The sequence below is a fragment of the Pezoporus occidentalis genome, unplaced genomic scaffold (assembly GCF_034315485.1).
Source record: "Pezoporus occidentalis ecotype Australia unplaced genomic scaffold, CSIRO_AGI_Poc_V1 ctg54, whole genome shotgun sequence".
Classification (NCBI taxonomy): Eukaryota; Metazoa; Chordata; class Aves; order Psittaciformes; family Psittacidae; genus Pezoporus; species Pezoporus occidentalis.
Genome location: NW_026915877.1, coordinates 7,548,865 through 7,569,696, shown reverse-complemented (window position 1 = coordinate 7,569,696; position 20,832 = coordinate 7,548,865). Strand labels below are relative to the sequence as shown.

General features: G+C 36.3%; 1 protein-coding gene across 9 annotated transcripts in view; it reads left to right on the top strand.

The window, feature by feature from the left end:
* The first annotated feature begins 1,019 nt into the window (after positions 1-1,019).
* PCDH15 (protocadherin related 15) overlaps positions 1,020-20,832 on the top strand; it is a 370,883-nt gene continuing 351,070 nt past the window's right edge. For all 9 annotated transcript variants that reach the window (XM_062637927.1, XM_062637929.1, XM_062637924.1 and 6 more), the window contains exon 1: positions 1,020-1,138. In XM_062637927.1, coding sequence (XP_062493911.1) covers positions 1,048-1,138 — 91 coding nt within the window. In that variant the 5' untranslated portion in view covers positions 1,020-1,047. The remainder of the gene's footprint in view (positions 1,139-20,832) is intronic.

Sequence of the window (20,832 nt, the reverse complement as noted above, 5' to 3'; positions counted from 1 at the left end):
CCTAAGTAGATTTTTTTGTTTTGGTTTTTTTTTTTTTTTTCTGTTAAGGTTGTTAAGTAGGGGGAAATAGTCTATTTGTTTGACTTGGAATGAAATGCAGCAGTTTTGTAGCCATGATAGAAAGTTATAAGCAGAAAGTGGCGGTGAAATCTGAGTCAAGTGCTTTGCTTGGGAAAATTGACAGCTCTTAAACCCTTTTTATACACTAGCTTGTTTTTATAATGCTGAAATTCTCTCTCCATTTCATGCTTCTGTTGCTAGGAAGTTCATTGTATTTATCACAGTGTTTTTATAAAGTGAAGGAATATTTTTATGTAATTCAGTTCTGGGATACAGAAATATGCTGATTCTATGTATTAGAGCCATAAACCAGAGCTTTAGATAACTTTCTAGTATTACTCACTCTAAATAGGCTCTGGAGTTCATCCAGACCTGTCTTGGCCAGTTTATTCCCCTGGCGTGTGGTTGGTTGGTTGGGTTTGTTTTGTACGTGTGGGGTGTGTTTTGTTTGTTTTTTCTCCCTTTGCTGGGCATGAACCAACAGTCTGTCTCATTAAAGAAGGCCATTTACGGCATTCACTTATGTTTTTCGGATGGCTGATGTCTTTGAATACTTGGTCCCTCCTGACTTCTGCAGTTGAACACTAGTCTTCATAAGTGGAATTTGTCGGATACTGTCACTTCTCTAAAATGCTTTAAAGCATAAGGCTGAAGCAGGATGGATAACATAAATATTGTATGGAAATTATGGAAATTAGACCTGATGTAAACAAGAAACTTACATTTTCTTTACTTGCAGGCCTATGCATATGTGATTATCAGATTAATGAGTACATGTATATGTATTGATGCCAATGGGATTAACCTAGCTTGTTTTAATAGAAACCATGTTATACTCATAGACTGTATTTATACTCTACATAGCTACAGATATATAGTTATCTGTGAAATAGGTTGTAATCACTCACCTTTCTGTAATTTGGTTGACTAATGTATGTGTCAAATCTTTATTTTTCAGGTCTGCCTTGAGTGAAGTTTGACAAAAAAATGTTACAGCGATTTTATCTCTGGAAATGGTTAGCTGTAGGGATTGCAGTTACTACTACCTTAGCATGTTGCTTGGCCCATAATGATGAAGGTAAGGCTTTTGCTATGGGATGATTCTGTGATTTCATTTTAATTACTTTGTTCTCTTCCCCCCCTCCTCCCTGCTAATTATTACTTTAAAAAGTAATTTGATACTTACAGGAAAGACAAGTTACAATAAAAATCGATCTGGGTATGTTTCATGATTTTAAGCATCTGCCAATGATTATATTTTACAAAACTGTTGATTTACCAGGCAAGATAAGATCTTAGGCTGTGATTATTCAGTGTTGGACTCTAGCACTAAAATTTATTTCCTCTTGTTCATTGAAAAATACTTTACCTTTATTTGTAAATTGATAGTTACACAACTGAGAACAGGAGTTTAAGAGAGAATTATATACAAGGCTGTATACATGCCTGACCAAAGACTTGAGAAAAGATCCACAATGAGGGTCTTCTAGAGAAACAATACTTCAGAAATCCTGAAACATGGCACCAGTAGCTCATGTTCTTTCTCACAACATCTTTGTTAGATTTAATGAAGAGATACTAGAAATGTGTTCTGCCAATTATCTATAGTAATAAAAAATTGGGGCTTTTTTGTTTGGTTTTGGTTTTGTGGTTTTTCATTTTGGGTTGGGTTTATTTTTTTTTCTTTAATTTTTTTTTTTAATTGCCATCTACCAGTTTGGCTTTTTATTTGCTTCTTATACTGAATGCTTCCAACAATTCTATGAAAACTTCAATAAAACTCACTTGTGTCACTAGAAAACAGAGAAGACCTGAAAATACATATTGTTTTAAAATCAGATGTAAACTTCTGGATGACTTAGCATTATATCTACTCAACATATCCACAACCTTGGAGATGGTGTACAGACAGTATCAGGGTTTTACCAACTTTCTTTTTGTGCCTTAACTTAGCTTCTTGAAGTTTCCCATTTTCTGTCTAAGCCAGTGTTTCAGATGAGTTTGAAAGGATCCCTGCCAGCGTAGTCACATCATGGTATTTCTCCTGGTTTTTGTGGGGTCCCAATTCATAAAATTTTGTTTAGCACAGAACACAAACTTGCAATTATTCTTAATGATAATGTTCTTTTATACGTTCTGAAGAGAGGAACCTTACTTTTCAATGAATATAAATTTGATGCATATAGTCAAAAGTATTGTTACTTTACTGGGGGGAAAAAGTTCAGAAATACTGTTGCTTGAGCAATGTGCAGCACCCCAATGCAAACTTGAAGAATGAACTGATGTAGCTAAAAGTACTTCAAATTCTATAATGCTATAATAAGAAAAAATTATACAGAAATTATTTTAGACCAGGGTGGGGTACTGGTTGCTCAACAGATGCCACCTAGATAAGGAGGCAATGCTTATATAAATGACTAGTTTGAAATACGTTTCTTGCATCTAAATATAACACTATTTTCTGAATTTAGATCATTGCAGAGAAATACTTTGGCATGTCTGGGACTAGTAGAGTTGTTTTAATTTGCAATAAATTTTTTAATCTGAAGTATAGGAAAGATGCAATTCTTCTAGTAATTGCAATTTAAAACAGTGTAGTTATTTCAACAGTAGAACAATCTTGAATACAATCAGGAAAAATCAATTGCAGCAGAAATTATAACCTATTTCTTTGCATCTAGCATGCAAATCATCTGTTTTTGTGGTTGTAACTGTGTATAGTTAGTTGCATGCCTCTCTTACTGCATTTTGGTCCATTAGCTCATACTTTCCCTATTTCAGATGTTTTTGCGTGACCTCCTGAGTCATCAAATCTTCTCCAGCCACAGCAATTAATGATGTTACAAAGCAGCCTTAAAAACTTTGTCAAGGACTGCCTTGGAAATGGTCAGGCTGCTTCTTCCTATCCTTTTTACAAAGCTTCTCCAGAATCTCATTTGGCTCAATACCCTTGTCTTGTAGAAACGAGACAATTTATTCATGGCTAGCTGGTAGTGCCTGTGTAGTCTTTAAGTTCAGATAATGTGTTTCCATCACTGATGTTTCTGCTTTCCATCCAAAGGGACATTTAGAGCAGTAGTTCGCCCTTTTGTTTTTTGCTTGCTAAACAGGTTTCTGTATGATATCCTTGCAATGTATGTTCTCTTTCCCCTCATAATCCAGGTAGTCCTGCTATGTCCCTTTTTTAGATAAATTTCTCTCTTTAAAGTGGTTGCTGACACTTATAATTTATGTCCAAGTGATAGCCTGACAGTTCTTTATGATGCCAGCTGTGGTTTGCTGTCTCTTTTGGGGTTATTTTACTCAGTAAAGTGTATTGTGTACATTGGTGGCTGGCAGATGTGCTGTAATGCAATACAGTTCTGTCTTTTTCTATACCATCTGTAACTGATAAGCGTAGGCCTTTAGGGATATTTTTTGAATTATTTTTATTTTTTTCCCCAAAGCAATGCTATTGCCAGTGGTGTCTAAGGGACATGGAAAGCAACCTCATATGTGTGCTCAAGTTTTTTTTTCCATTTGTTCCACTAATAAATTTGTGCCCTGATTTTCTTGTTCAGAATTTTCAGTGAGCTGAAATTTCAGGCATATTTCTACTCATTTGTAGGAAACTCTATCACCTTTCAGGACAAATTACCCATCTGAACTAAGTCTCCTTGTCATCCCATTTTAGCCAGCTCTTTTCAGGTAGTACTTCAGCTTACTCATTTCCTGTGGGAAATTCCATACTTTGTATCTATTGTAGTCCTTTGTATCAAAATAATCCTTCCCCCTAATTATGAAGTAATTGATTCTGTTGTTAGGGAGTTATCCTATTAGTCTCAATGTACTGTTGATGAACCCATCCAGTGTTTTCTTACAATTATTTCTTTGATTATTCCTTTACTCAGTCATATGGTATGCTGGAATAAATGTGGATGGGTAGTGTGTTGGAGGTTTTCTTTTGGTTGTGCTTTTGGTTGGTTTTTGTATTTAAAAAAGAAATCTGTACTTACGATTTCTGCCGCCTCTAGTTGGCTCTTTTTCAAGCAGAAATGTTGCACAGAATTTATTTTTTTTTTTTTCCCCTAGTAATATTTTAGCTGAAGTAAAACCAGAAATTTCAGTTATAGTCTTGCAATATGTGAGATTAGGTCAGCTACAATCTCTTATTTTTACAGTGCCTCTCTATTAAATTCAGATGCAAACTCATGCATGTGACTACAAGAAATACTTTAGCAGCAATCTTCTGGTCAATAGGGAATTTTAAAACTGTCTGTGTGCACTCATGTCACACCAATCCAATCCACAAAAAATAATCTTTTGATAATTAACAGATTTAATAGCCTTTAGCATTTAGACTTAGTATATACCTGCTATGAATGCCATAACTGTGAACCAGGGGGTACCAGTAATTTATTCTTTTACTCTTGAAAGAAAGGCAAAAATAAATCTGATCACAGTTAAAAAAAAAAAAACCCAAACAAAAGCAACTCAAAAGCAAACCTGAAGATCCACTAATGACGGTTGCATTAATTCCATTCCAAGAATTTTCAGAAGTGTTTAATGGGTTTACAGTGGTCTGTTTAATATAATGTTGTCTGATGGATTTTTTTCCTTTTTTTTTTTTTTTTAAGTAGTCATTTCTGGGGCTTCTTTTAACCCCTCAAGCTGGCTTGTTTTGCCTCTTTATGCACAAATGAATAAAAGGTCTGAGAAATTTCTTACATTTCACTTGAAGATTTTTAGCAGTAAAACAAGAATGCTGACAAAAATCTGCAATTAATACACTTGGAGATGAGACCATCTTGCTTCTTATGTTGTAATGCAGGTGCAAATTTGGATTGTGTTTTAGGGAGTTCTTGAGGGGCAGGAGGGAAAGGGTTGAGCTTGCAAAAGCTGTATGTTTTTCCCTGCACAATTTGATAGTTGCTGTCACCCATCTCTGTGTCTTCTCAGCTGATTCAGGACTTGTTTATACATAGGTAAGAATTGAACAGTGAGACCTGTTTAAGGAAAATACTCACAGTACTGTAATGCACAAGAATCATAGAATGGTTTTATTTGGATACCGTATTACGTAATATCCAAAAACGCCAAAATGCCAGTGCTTGAATTCCATTTCCATTCAGTGTAGAAGCAGTACTTATGTTACAATATATGGAAAAGTAGGAATGATCTATTTTTCTTTTCACTTTTTTTTTTTTTTCCTCAAATGCACAGGTAAATTTGGACTGGGCACCAAAGTAGTATGACATTATCTCTAATCTTCTAGTTTCAGACTCAGTTCCCTACTTTTGACAAATCTAGACTGTTGAACAAGAGATGTTCCATTGACATCTCCACTGGGGAATATGTATCTGTCACTGATGGCTCAGTGGCTTTTGTATAATTCTAACCTACTAATTGGATCTTTCCTGAGAGTATAGGACTTATTAGCAGGAATGTCTTTTCAGGACAATTTTGTACTTGGGAAGCTCAAAGGAATACACGTTACAGTTGTCATTGCAGTTTAACTTACCATGTAGTTGGATGAAAAAAACCAAATATAATTTCCTTTGATTTAAATAGAAGATATTAGATACTGATTTTTGTCCTTAAGCTAAAGAAGGACCTTGAAGGGTGAATTGGGTTTTTTGGGAGAGTATAGACTTATCTGGGCGAAACTGAGGAAGTCACTGACTTCAGCAGGAATTGGTGGAAAACTGTAATTGCTAGGTATTAAAAATACCTCAGTCATGGTGTATGCATTAAGGTTGTGTTGAACACTAAGCACCTACAGCAAAGCTGGCTGGCTGTGTTGTCCAAGGTAGCAGCTTGCCAGGTAAACCCAACCATCTGCCTGGCTGTGCTAAGGAATAATCTACTACACCACCCTGCTGCTGTTTTTACTACTACTACTGAGGGAAGGTACATGAGGATGGCTGGTTTAAAAGTAGGTAGGCCTCGTTTATATTAACATGAAGATTTTTGGCATCAGTATCAAAAGAACGGAAACACTTAATCCTGACTTCTTTTTGACATTGGAAAAAACCCACAAAAAAGCAACAACAACAAAACCCAACCACCAGCCCCCCCTGCTCCCCCTCCTCCCCCCCCCCCGCCACAAACAGACCCAAACTACTACATGAGCAAATACAGCTTATTTGGTTTATTTTCCATTGTCTCAGTATGCTCAGCTGACAACTGTATGGCTGCTTAACTGCTAGATCTGCAGCAGGTGAGGGTGATACCAAGGCTGGAAGGGCTTAATAGCAGCTTCCAGGTTCAGCATAATGTGAAACTAGCTTCACTGGATTCTTAAACTGGGACTCAGACTAAGCAAGACATGGGGAGCAGGCAGGAAAAAACACATCTCACCAACTTCAGCGCTTAGAAGGTGTTGAACTAATTAGATGAAGTCCATATGTATTTAGTGCTGTCATCTGAAATGAAATAAAATTAAGGATAATCAGAAGGTTTACTTATCCAAATATTTATTTCACTTCATAAGCATTTAGCAAATGTTTGGGAGTTTGGTGGGTTTTGTTGTTTTTTTTTTTCTTTATTTCATCAGGATGTAAGGAATAGCCATTTAAATTGCCTTTACCCTGAGTGGGAGATTACTTTTTAAATAAGGCGTTTCTGTTGAGAAACACAACTTTGCCACCAGGATTGTTCAGGCATAAGCTCCTTCAGCTGTTTTTCCACTGCATGGGGCTTCCTCTATTAGCTACTGTCTTTTATTCAGTCTAGCAGAGTCTTATGCTGCAAAAATTGAATAACCAAAGGGCCTTACAAATCACTTCAAAAGGCTACTTTAAAAATAAAATGCTTTCAGACCTTGATATATTACTGTTGGGCAGGAAATTAACTCAGGAAAATGCATATTTGAATACATGTAGCTCATTTATCATTCCCTGTACATATCCAGTGAAAGAAGAGAAATGCAAACAGGTGCTTGCCTAAGGGCTGCCTCGGAAAACCTCTGTTCTTCAGAACAGAAGTAATTTGTTTGTTTTATGGAAACTTGCTGCTTTTGGGTGGGAGCTCTGGCACTTGGCTCTGCAGTAAACATAAAGAGCAAGAAAGCTATCCTTGATGTCTTTGTAGTTCAGCCATTAGTTCCTCTAAAGGGTTTAGTTCTTAAAAGTGTAACTGATGGGGTGACTTGAAGTGCCCCTAGCAATGCTTTCAGCCTGCAGATCATCAATTTCCTTTTGGCAGGAGGCAAGTTAAATTTGTGAAATACTGACATCAGAAACAAGGTTGATCTCAGTGAGTGTGCAAATTTTAGCCCTTGATCTCCTGGCAGAAGTGACAGAGTACCGTGTGTGCTCCCTGCCATGGTCCTGGGATGGATGAGGCAAGAAGCCACTTATTGAGATGTGAAAAATTCCAACATCTGTGGAACAGCCAGACTGTGGCATCCAGCTAGGAACAAGACTATTCTAGGAATTTACCTAACAAGTTCTTGCTGGTCAGCCTTATCCTTCAGCAAGTGGGGCAGTGTGTGTTGGATTGCTTGGGCTATATATTTGCAAGCATTGATGTTCCCTGAGACTCCATGTCTTGACTGACATGAGACATCCATGGGAAAGCTGTGAATATTGAGCTGGTGCTTTTCCTTCAAGGAACAGGTGACCTTAAGTTGAGATTCATATCTAGGAAGGGAAGGTGTGGTACAGGGAAAGCAGAAACCCTTGTGAAAGCACAGTGTCACAGCTTGTGTTCTCTCTGTAACAGTGGCTTGAACTTTGGGACTTTCATAAACAACTCCAATGATACTGGGCTGTGCTCTGAAGAATTAGCAGCAGTTGTGTCTGTGCATTCGTATGTTGGTTTATAGCCACAGTGTGTGCGTATTAAGGAGAGCTAACCCCTGTAGTAGTAATTCTTGTGCCTTTATGGTAATATTTGGAAGAGTCTCCAGTGGAGAGATGTATCTGTAACTTTATTTGATAATTTAGTCTGTTTTGACATAGTATTATAGTGAGGAAGTCAGGTTTTCTAGAATATTGTATCTGTGATGTCCATCTCATGTCCGGATTTCACAGACCAAATTTGGTGCTATCATTGAAACTAATTCCTTTTAGCCAAGACAGGTGATGCACTGACATAGTGTGAATAAGGCATTGCTTTCTCAGATATGGTGGATTTCTTCCTTAATTCTGGGGGGTTGAGGTAGGTTTTCTGTGTATAGCTAGGTACAGAGGATTATGCTGTAATTGCTCTGTTTATTCTGCATTAAAGGTGTTCAGTCATAAATAATCTAGTTGCAAATGTGTGTATTAATGTAAAGCATGTATACACATGTGCATTTTGCATCTCTTCTAAGTAGCATAAAGACATTAAATGCAGTAACCTTTCCTGCTCAGAGCTTAATTTAGCTCTTCTGACATCTTCCCCTCTGGACTTGTCTTATCTGCTGAGGTCCCCCTTCTCCAAGAACGTGTACATTCTTGATTTCAGTCTAAGCAGAATCTACTTGTTGTAGATAGGACAATGCAAATTTAATTCTTCAAAATCCTATTCCAAGCAATTCTTTTTGTAGTTCCATGTGTTCTGACATAGTTCTTCACAAGATAAACTCCATCTGTACTAATCCAGTAAATCCATCTCAATTACCTGCTGAATTGCTATGACACATACAGCTGGATCAGCAGAATCTGTTTATTTTGGTTTGTTGCAGGTTTCCCTTAAGCATAAACACATTTGCAGATGAGTAGGTCACTAGATCTAGCAGTAAAATAGCTCATACCATTTGACCGTATTTCTTTGCTAGGATGCCCTTAATAAGAACCAATGTAAATTTTTATTGTGGCTGTTTATAGAAATAACTTTGGAGGAAACCAGGCTTTGCTCTTCAAAAACAATTTCAGTAACTATACTAGTCCGACTCTCAAAAAGCTTACAGATAAATGCTACAAATGTCAGATTTCAAAATCTGCCCATGTCCCTTAGTGCTATTTTTTTCATATCATGGTCTACCATTTAGTTACATTGCCTATTCAACTTTAATTTGTATTGCAGATATCGAGCTAAATTGTTTATATTCACATATTGCATTTGTAGCAGCAGTTTGGAAACTTAGAATTCCTGGGTGCATCATGGTAATATGGGAGGCTAGTAATTGTTTTTTTTTCAGTAAGAACTGACTGCAGCAGGCTACTTGTGCCAATAAAGAAGCTTTGAGCTACTTAGGGTTGAGTTTGGTTGTATGTAGCCTGCAAACATAGATGTGTTACAATACGTTTTCCATTGCATGATTAGTTGGCTTTTGTACCTAAATTATGTCTTAGAAATGTAGTATTCATAGCACAAGTTTTTGTTTTGTTTTGTTTTCCTTTACTGAAGTTTATTTTTAGACCAAATCTTTCTAAAAGTGTCTTCTTAAGATGAAGCAATAGGGTCTAGGGATAGCAGTCTGAGCTGTTAGCAGTCTTCTATACTCTTTGTTGTATCTGCAGGATGTGTGAGGAATGGGATGAGGTATGAATTAGAACACAGAGAAACACCCATTTGTTTCTTCTTTCTTGAGGCTTTCCCTTCTTCCTGCTAGCTTGTGCTCTGGTGCACATTCATTTCCATGCTCAGTCTTCTGTAAATACCTTTTCTGTGCATTATAATAATTTCTCCCTTATCTTTGGAGTTCCCTCTTTGTCGACTGAATTTCATTACTGTCTTCACAGGCTCCATATTCCCTCTGATCCTATACATTACTGTCTCTCCCCTATCACATTACCTTCCAGACACATCTCATTTTTCCTCTTAGTCCAGCAGTAAAAATTATTTTTTGAATGCTTATATGAGAATGTCACATGTTGATAAATAAACTGTGATAGAAATCATCTCCCTGTTGCTAATATGCTTCAAGTTAATCTATTTTTGATGAGAAGTATCTGTTTAAAACAAGGCACAGGAACTTCAATGGGATCAAAATTTGATTACATTATGATTTAATTTTGGCATAACAAGAACTGATTCATAGCTGTGTCCTTTAGAGCACAGGTTCTGTGCGTTATGAATTGCAGATTTAGTTTTGAAGCATGTCAAATGCCCAGTTTTGCTTCAGTTCAATTAATTGGGAGTGATGCATTCTTAACTGCATCAAGACCAAGCATACGTTTTCTGTTTTATCATGTGGCAAAGACATGATTGAAGAGTGGGTTATTGCAAGCACACTTCAAATTACAATAGTAATAATTATGAAGTTTTAGGTAATTAGTATAGAAAAAGATCAGTAGTACTGTAACTAAGTTGTTCTGATCAAAAAAGTGGGAAATTTTTTTTTCAGAGATCTTGACTTTCTTGATTACTTGGCAAGTGTTGACTTGGAAGGCTTTAAATAGGGATCTGGGTTTTTCAGCACTTCCAGAGGGTCTGAGTTCATGTCCCAGATAGCTTACCTCTGCTGCAGTGTGTGTAGTGGGAGCAGAGTCATGTGTCTCGGCAATAATTGTAAAGAACCAGCTCTCTCAGCTCATTTTAATGCATTCATTTTACAGTAATCATTTTCAGATTAGGGATCGTTACTGTTCAGCTGTTGTCTCGTTAAATATAGTCAGTGGTTTTCTTGAATAAAGCTCATGTTAACTCTGCCAGTTGCTAGGGATTTCTGTGGAGAGCCTCTGATGAGGAAATGACTGGGGTTTTGAACCTAAGCAAAAAACAACCACCAAAAGATCCACAAACCGAACACCCTCCCTTGTCCACAAATGTTACTGTAGCTTTTGAAGTAACTGCAGATTTTAATTCTGCTGGCCTATGTTGTCTGGTGAATAAATGCTTTAAAAATAGTGAGAAAAAAAATCTGTCCTTTATTGCAGTGTATTGAGGCATGACAAGCCTTAAATTGGTGTATAGATGAATAGTTTATATGTGTAGGCTACAGTGAGCATAAACCAAATATTTAAATAATGTCAAATTATCATGATGCACCTAGTTAAGCCCCATTGCAAAGTGAACAGCTGAAGAAGTGAAAAAGGAAGTGAGGGAGAGAAGTTGTGTTCTTCAGTTGGACTTGTAGATAAGTGGGATTTCTCTGCAATTAAAGGCTGAGAAGATCTATATCCTAAACCACTGATTTTCACAGAAGGATGGCTGTTACAGTCTGAATTTGGGTGTGTTTACACACAATACCATTTCATTTTTTTTCCTATGACTTCACTAGTGATAAACATTATCACTTTTCACTTTAGAAATGTTTAAATGGGGTTTCTATTCAAGGTGTTGCAAAGGTCAGGCATTTTTAAACATTCTTCTGCAAAGCAGTGAATAGATTGCTGACCTGGTTTGCTGTTCTTGATCCTGTACCAAAATATCATAGTTTTAGTATCAGATTTTTAAGCTACTGCTTATTTGCCTGCAATATTGATGAAATGGTAAATACCTGATTTTTATTTTTTTTTTTTTTTCCTTTATGATAGATCAAATCCTGCTCTGTGGTATTTTCTGTTGAGAAAACTAAGTTTTCTCTCTTCATTTGCTAGAATGTGCTGTTTGTACTAACTCAGTTTTACTGACAAGAAGGGTTTTCCGTTAGTAGGATCATCTCATTTTGGAACGTCATTGCTTTGAGCAGCTACTTATAATTCTGTTACTGCCAAGTTGTTCTGTGAAATTAAGGATGTATAATGGGATGGGAGATAAATATTTGACCTGCTGTTTCAGTCTAGCATGAGACTTATTTCACAGCTTATTCCTAAACAGAGTTGTTTGAGTAGACTTATTTGTTGGGTCCTAAAGAGGAACACATAGTTGTAAGCAGCTAGGGGCCTCCCTAACTTAAAAATTTAATTTGAACCTCCAGATGGCTCAAGCAAGGCATCTGTTATTGCCTGATGTTGCATTAGTACTGCTGGAGACTTTTGTTATTTTCTTTGTAATTCATCTGCAAACTGGGCATGTTTCTGGAGAAATAGCTGGGTGGCTTTTATGTTGTTGTTGTTTTGTTTTCCAAGATGGATAACAGCAGATTAAAATTAATTACTCAAAATCCACAGTATGTTTATTTGGCAGTAATAGTGATAAACAGTAGGACACCTGACTGTATTTAGGGAGCTCCAAATAAATCTCACTCAGTTTTGGTCTGTTTGGTGAGCAGGCTCGCACAGCATCAGCAGTTGTATGATCTCAGTGCTGCACATACCCCCACACTGTCAGCACTCAGTCAGTGCAGAGAGATGAATCCCCTCTAAAATGAAATGAGTCTCACTTCTCAGAAAATGGGGAAGTAATTCCCTGTAGCTTAATGTTCTTTACAATGTCTGTAGAATTTACAACAAGATTTGTACCACTGTTATTACCTGTAATTCCATGGCATCTGATGTTTTATATCAAGGTTTTTAGACATAAAAGGATGAAAACCAGTACCTTCAAGTTTGTATCATGATTTTCTCCACAGCTCAGCATGGTAATTATACTACAAGGTGCGAAATGGCTTTTTGAGCCATAGGTAATAGACTCTTGTTTAGTATGCAAAGTTTCAGATACAGAAGTCAGAAACTTGACTGAAACTGTTTCCCTTTGGTGCTTTTTTTCTCTTTTTCTTTTTAGGCCTCCCAAGTTCTCCTTTTCTGTTTTTTACTGCAAAATTAATTGGAGAAAATCTCAGTGCTGTTTTTAGCTTTCTAATAATCTGAGGTTTTTATATAAAATATTTCATGCTAAATATAAAATAAAAGAATCATTTATCAGTGCAGATGGGGAATTTTCTGGTAAGAGCCTTTAGAGAGAAAATTATGATGTTTTGCTTCTGAGAATCATCTAGATGGTTATTTGAACCCTTTTCCTTGCTTGACTAAAGTACCAGAGTTGCTCAAGGGATTTTCTTTCTATTATTTTTTTTTTTAAATATTGTAAATGCCATCTTATTTGGTAAGTATTGTGTTGTACATGAGAGGAGGACATTAGGGAAACATTGGAAGTTTTTTTCGTGTGTGTAGGTGCATTCTGTGAACTGTTCCATTGATCCTTTACTAGTTCTTTTGGGGTTGTGTTATTTTGGATGGGAGTAGAATATAGATAATCTGTATTTGAACATATTTCTGCTATTTTATAACATGCAGCTGTAGCAAATTTTCATAGCCTTAGATTTATTTCAGCAGTAGACATCAATCAAATATGTTGTTTTAAAGTCTTTGTTGATAGAGATTTTGTTTACAGTTTTTTCTTCACTAAACTGTCACATTCAATAAGATATGTTTCGTATGAGACTCTCACAAAGTATGTTTGTCCTGATAGGAAATCTATTCCAGGTCATTTAAATGGGGCATCTGCAATTCCTGCTAAGTGTAGTAATACCGTATGTAAAGAAGATGCTTTCATTTGATAGAGATAGGGTTAGGACCATTAACTTGGAGTTATTTCTATGTTTTCGGTTGGGGGAACACAACAAAAAGAAAATAGACGGAAAAACCTACCATAAAACATGCCTCCTCTTTGCTTATCTGCATAACAACATAGTATCTTCTGTAAAAGTCATGCTGTTTCTATATGTGCAACATGGTGTGGATATGGTTTGGAAATAGCAGAGAGGTTTTGTTCAGAAATGCTGTTGAATAATTTCTGGGTGAACAGATAATGAAGGGGGAACTTGAATTCAGCAAAGAGAACTGAAAAAGTTGCAATGTGTAGCTTTGTGAAGCCCATCTTTCTGGGCATTATTAGTTACGGATTAATACCATAAAGCTAAAGACAAGCCCAAGGATTTGTTTTGTTTTCTGGTGCTGTTAAAAATATGAACTGCTGTGTTAACTGAAACTCTAAAATTCTGGTTATCTTGCAGGGGGGTGGGAGGGAGATAGGAGGAAGGTAGGAGGAGGGAGAAAAGTTGAATGATTTTAAAGTGAAAATTTACCAGTTGTTTAGAAGAAACTGAGGAATACCCTGTCACTGAGTTCACAATGAGACTGAGGATCCTACAGCCGCAAAAACATGTCTGCTTTACTTTCACTATACTGTAACTGCTCTGTGAAATCTTTCTGGCAGTATCTCAAAGGTACATCAGTGGTGTCCATTTTTCAAATCTCAAGTGCACAACCTGCAGGAAAGCAATATTATTTTTCATTTAATGAGCTTTACCACATGAGCAATTAAGAAGACATAATTGAATGAAGCTAATCAGGAAGATACAGAAGCTTGCCCCTGGGATGCTGCTCAAGTCAATTGCTCCTCATATCTACAATTTTATCTGTTTAGTTAATAACACCAATGGGTATAGTGGCATGGGCTAGTGGTTTTACAGCTCCAGGGGCTTAGCAGTTTTGTTTTGTCTTCAAGCCTTAGTGTTTTTATTCTGCTAAGGGGGCTGTGATTAACAGATAGTGAGAGTCTCTGCTTGGCTAATAACATTCTGGGTGCTCAAAGAAATGTGATGGACACTACTGTATTTTAAATGTCTCTGAGTTGCTCAGTATACAAACTACAGATAAAGCCAGACCTTTACAAGTGTGTTCTTCACACAGTTCCATATAATCAATGAACCTGTTGTCTGATAATTAAAATAGTTCTGAACGTACTGACAAGGAAAGATAAACTGAGTGAATGGCTTCAGATAAACAACTGTTTTCTTCATTACTCAGAAATAAAACTGTAATGAAACAGAATCTTGAAAAAAATAATTTTATACTTGAAGACTATGAACAATAATAACTAGAAAATGATACTAAAAATGTCTCCTAGCTGTTCTCAGCTGTTTTCTTGCAGTCCTTGTGGGTAGAACCTTTGTATAATTAAATAGTAGAGGTATGAAAAGAAAATGCCTTATCTGCTTGTTCACTGTAATCAGTGGTTTGGGATTTATTTTCAATTGTGCGTCTGGATAATACACTGATTCCACTACAGTCAGCCTGTATATGGAGCAGAAACTGAGTACTTTTGTGTCAGGTATGCTCTTTATCAGTGCCTGCATGCTAGATAAAAGGAAAAAATAAGGTTGAATGAGATTAGGAGGGGAATCGCATTTGGCACTACTGAACGCTAAGAATGCATTTACTCCCTGCAGAAATACCTGTCCAATTGCTGTCTCATCTGTAGGATTATTTTCAATGCTATCTCATAGATGGAAACCTTACAGGAAGAATTTGAAAGCTCCTCTGTATCCTTGTATTTCCAGCTATAGAGATGAAGCTGAGTCCAGCTTGGGGGCATCACTTTTGCCCTCCTGCTGCTGACCTTGATGTAGCTGGTAGGTCTAAATTTTTACTATATTTTTTGAATTTAAGAAAAAAACATTCTTTGCCCATCCTTGCTGATGTAAACTCCCCTGAATGTGCACTGGGATTGGACTGATTTAAGAAGTACACCTGCTAATGCTTGTCTTCTCCAGTCAAACACTGAGAAGCGTTTGTGTTTGGAGGAGAAAAGTATGTTCACTGATGGGCAGAACCTGGTTATTTCTTTGGTACTTCTTGTTTTTCATAAGTGCCAGAACACTGTGGAGAACTGTATCTTTACAAGAACAGATGATCAATCTTAATTTCTGCCATTAAGTAGCCTCTTCTTTTTTTTGAAATGTTGATAGTCTTTGCAGTAAGAAGTTGAACTTCAATTTTATGGTAATTTATTTATACTCATTATTAGCACGAGTAGTAGGTTTGTTAACTTTTTAAATTACATTTCTTTGCTATTTGGTGTCTTGGGAAACACAAAGGTACCACCACTGTGATTAGAGGTTTTGGTGGTAATCAGTATGTCCTATGAGGTGTTTATTTTTGAAACTGTTTTCTAAATGAGTAAAAATTGAGAATTAAATATGAGGGTTTGGACTCATATTGCAAGGGATATGAAATGTCTCTTTCAATGCAGCAGAAATGTATCGACCCTCTTCTTGCAATGTATCTGTTGTTTGATGCTAAAGGTTTCAGACAGCAGATGCATTGCGCTTGGACTTCAGTTTCCCTAGTGTTATTAAAAAAGCAATAATAATAACAACAACAATAACAAAAAAAATCACAAAACACAACACCCCCCCCCCCCCCCCCCGACAAACAAATCACAAAAAAAAAAAGTCCTGTCGTGTATAAGTTTCTGAAAAGTCTTTTAGTGTTTAGAGCTTAGAGAGCCCATACACCAGCACCAACCACTTTGCTTGGCTTTAATTCCATGTTTTGGTGGGGCTTGGCACATCTAGGGAATCTTTTTCAGCTGAGTGCTAGTGACCACTGTCTGCTGAAGGGTTCTGAACTGAGCAGTTCTTTGTCTCATTTCATACTTCTTTTCTCACATAGTTTCTTTACAGGGGAGATACCTGAAACCAGTAAGTTTATTTTAATAAAGCTTAAATTGGTTCAAAGACGAGCAAAAGATGTAACTTTGGTATTTACCAGATCATTTTTTAGTCAATAGGGCCCAAGCTTTCCAAATACAAGTATAAGGAAATTCTGGCAGGAGTAAAAGCTGATGCCATATAGATATGGCCTTTGCCATAAATTTGTTCTTTTATCTCAGACTGTAGTTTGCTTATTAAATAGATGTTTCATAGAAGGCTTAAGTTACAACTTAATGCTTTTCACCACAGTTTGATTTTTTTTTTTTTTTTCTAAAATACATTTTGAAGAGAGTACTAACTTTGCATATAAGATTTGTATTCCTGCTCCCATCCTGCCTTGCATTTTTTTCAGACAAATTGTGTTTAGAACTGGGAGATGTTTTGTGAATTTACATGAAAATGTGAATAATAAACTGTGGGACCAGGAAGCCTAAGTACCACACCTATAAGAATGAATATGATTATCATTGTAGATGGGAAGAACTTTAATTATAAAATTAAGATTGTATATTTTTTTGTTCATCGAAATAGGTATCAGAAGCATGCATCTAATCAGAAGAAAAACAATGTATTCAGTTAAAGTCCTTACTGCTTTTATAATTAACTCACAGTTTCAGGACCTTTAGACAGAGGCTAGGTCTATGATGGACAGAAAGCAGTCCATTGGTCCCTAATTTAATAAACAGGTGCTTTAAAGAGTGACACTTGCTGTAAAGTCTTATTATTTTACATTTTTCATGGATAAGGAACATGCAAATGGATATGACTCAGGTGGCGTATAAGAGAAAGTACCTTCTATCTGCAACTTTGGAGCCTGCTTTCCACTCACTGCTCTCTACCTTTTCACTGAGGCTGTGGGGGGAACATTTTCTGGATCCTTGGCTAATTAGTTTTTACATCTGTGAATGTGTCAACATCCTCTCTGCAAAATAAATTGACTTTATGAAGCCACAGGAACTTGCTTACAAGTAGTAAGTTCATTGTGTGCTATGTCTTGTATTCTGCTATTACATGTGCTTGGAAATATGATTAAAATCATATTTTTAGTCCTTTGTGGCCTTTCAGAGCTTTTGTTTTTTGGCTGCTGATGTTGGATACAATGTTTTCTACTTGAAATATCTAAACCTTTCTGCTTTCAAAACCAAAGCACGATGTCTGTCTTACTTCAAGAGTGAGTTCAATGGTAATTAAATCATGATTTAGTTAAGACACATTATCAAGTCCTGCAAACATGCAGATGGAGTAGGGAATACTCTAGATATGTGGGCTAGATAACTCAGTGGAAGTCTTGTGACTCTCAGACATGGCAGGTTGTCCTCCTGGATCAGGGTTGCATTTGCCACGGAGAAACAGGGAGAAAATTTGTACTGCACTTTTGTAATTAAGATGTAATTGTGGAAGCCTATTTTGACTGTCTCATTATAGCAATGTTTGAGCAGGTACTCAAGGAGCTGAAAGATTATGTGTCTTCAGGCAAGGAATTGTCTTGCTTCCCTTCATTTCTGTGAAAGGCACAGTGGGGTTTTGCTTTACCAGCAGCAAAGCGACTTCCTCACCTTCTGTCACTGTTGCTTGATGTCTTGATTAAATTACAGGAAGATGTTGATCAACATTGACTTCATTAGAGATGTCATGAGAAACGATATTTATAAGCACAATATGTAAATGCTCACAAAATTGCTAATTAATTACTTGAAACATAAACAATCCTAGAACTGGCAGGTTAATTGGCACAGCCCGTTTTCAGTGGGGGTTGGTGCGGGCTACCGGCTGTATATTTGGCACGTATGGTACCAAGAGGAATTTTCTTGAACTGTTTACAGCAGCCAGTACTCAGCACAGGAGAGGTGACTTCAGAGGAGCAAAACAGCTTCTTATTATTGTGCCACTGAAGTACTCCAACTTCACTCTTGATTTTTGCTTAATAACATGGGAATGTTTCTGATGTTTAAGATGAGGGAAGGGGTGGGGGTTATAATCTTAAAAATCCAAAGGGAGTTTGAGATTTCATGACATTACAACTTTTTTCTGGTCTGCTTAATTAAGCACTCCCTTTTAAAGAAAGTTGACAACAACGTATTCTCAAGAATACGTTTCAATGCTATTCACACATGGTAATGTAATATTCAAAAATTCTCTATCTACTTTAAAAAAATGAAAATATTTCTGTGTACATAGAAAAAAAAAATGAAATTTTTTTTCCTAAACTTCCTTTTAATGCTTCTTTCTTTTGTCTCAGCTAACCTCAATAGATTCTGTGGAAGATAAACTTATGTTTTCCATGTCTGTTGTGTACAAAAAGAATCCTGGACTGAAATAGGAGAAACTCTTCAGATGAAGATGAGAAGCCTGATGCTTGAATGTGATTGCAGTGGCAATGAACCTTAATACTGAGGCTAAAGCCTAGAAGTCAAATTTACCTTTTAGGAACAGGGGAAGGCTAAATATTATTAGCTCATCTATAGGCAGTTTATCTGTCTATTCTCGCATATTTCAGTTAATAAATACTAATCCTTTTGTATTTACATTCAAAAAAGTTTCAAAAATATGAAATGTTGCAAGTACCTCCAACTGCTTTTTCTGAGTTGCGTGTATTAGTAATTAAATTTCTGCTTTTATACAGCAGTTAAAATTGTTTTGACTTGAAAATCTGCTTATAGTACCTGGATTCAGTTTAATTCCAAATATTAAATATTTTTCATCCTCCTATACGAAGTTTTTGTCTTAAATGTGTTGCACTGATAATAGGAAAAATGTAATTTTAGAAATATGGAAAATACTATGAAATTTTAATGGTCAGTGCATAGTAATGGTTAAAAGCCAGTTTAGTCAACTTCTAACGTTTAAGCATTTTTTAAGATACTGCAGTTATTCTGGAGTCATCCAGTGCATTTTAATGGTCTTAAAAATTATTTTGGTAATAGCAGTTTTAGGTGCTACTTGGCATAACATCCTGTTTTTGTGTTTTACAGTGTTTTCAGGCACAAGTATGATTTTAAAGACTGTCAATTCCCAAACTGCTTGTGAAATGGAAAGTTATTTCAATCTAAAAGTATATTGCCCAAAAGACGGATGGTACTGCATCTTTCTAAAGCTTTAAATGTAAAATAGCAATCCACAGCACTTGCAGGGCAATTTTCATGTACCAATCCCTTTATAGATACTATATCTGTAAAAAAACCTAGAAAAATGAAAAAAAATAAGCTACAAAATATATTGCCTGTTCAGGTTGTATATTCTGTGTTAAAAGCATGTTTTCTAAGGCTATGGTAACAAGAGCTTACAATAATACTCTTTATTTGGTTTGTCGTTTTTATATTTAACTATCCATCAAGCCTCACTTTGTTTCCATTTAAAACCAAACCAAACCCAAATTCAGCTACAGTCGGATTTTAACATTTGGATCATCTTTCCCTTGAGTCTTTGAATTTCTGAGCTATGAATTTGACTAATGCTAAATTGAGCCACTCTGAATCAAAGCACAGAAATTCAATGTAGGTTTAAGAAGTATCACAAATGTGTTTGAATCAAACACAAGTTCGCTGTCATTCCATCCTGGTTTTCTACAATTGGAAATGTCTGTCAGGAAGAGCTGAAAATAGTCTGTGAAAGCCCTTCTTATGCTATTTTCAATACAGAGCAATTGTAGTACAAGCCTGCTAATGTAAAGGTTATTGCCAAGCTTATCCTAAATTGCACAGCTGTAGTTCTGAATTCAGTCACACAGGAAAGAAGACAGGACATTTTCCCCTTAAATTGGGTTGCTTAGTTACTCAATTTAAATGTATGGCTCTATGTAGCTCTTTATTAGGAACCTTGTTCTGTAAATCAAGATGTTTAGAGAGACTCTTTCATGTTTTTTTTTTCTGTGAATGTTCTCTGCTGAATGAGTGGTGGAAATATAAAATGTGGAAGTAAGTATAAGGTCTTTCAAAGGACTGTTTACTTAATGAGCAATTGGGGCATCTCTGAGGATAAAATGCTTCTGAAAACAGAAGTATATTTTCCAGCAGATTTAAATGTGAGGTGCTTTAACCTCAGCCAATGCCACAGTCTTAAAATTTCAGTTTTTGCCTCCCCAATTTAAATAAAGCACAGAATGTGCTATCATTTTCCCTGCATATCACAAACTCCCAAGAGCTTTGCTAGGAATTTCAATTTATAAAAACATGTGGGTTTGAGGTTTTACTCAATTCATTGATATTCTGTTTTGTGAATCACTTAGTTCTTTTGAAACAGGCTTTCTCAGTAACTTGTGCCATCTCCAACCATCCCAGTGGTTCAGAACCTGCCCTCTTGGCACTTGCTGTTCTTTCTGGCAACATTTTAGTAAATCAATTACTGCAGGTGTTTTGGCTTTGTTTCATTACACATCTTTTTGTGTGGCAATGCACAAACTCGCTTTAATTTCTAGTCACTGAACAGGCAAAAATCATGTGTCCTTTTTTCCCTTCTTTTTTTTTTTTTCCCCCTCTCACCATTCGTTTCTTATTTAAAGTGGCCACAGAATTATCAGTGACTCAGGCTTAGGGATTTTGTCT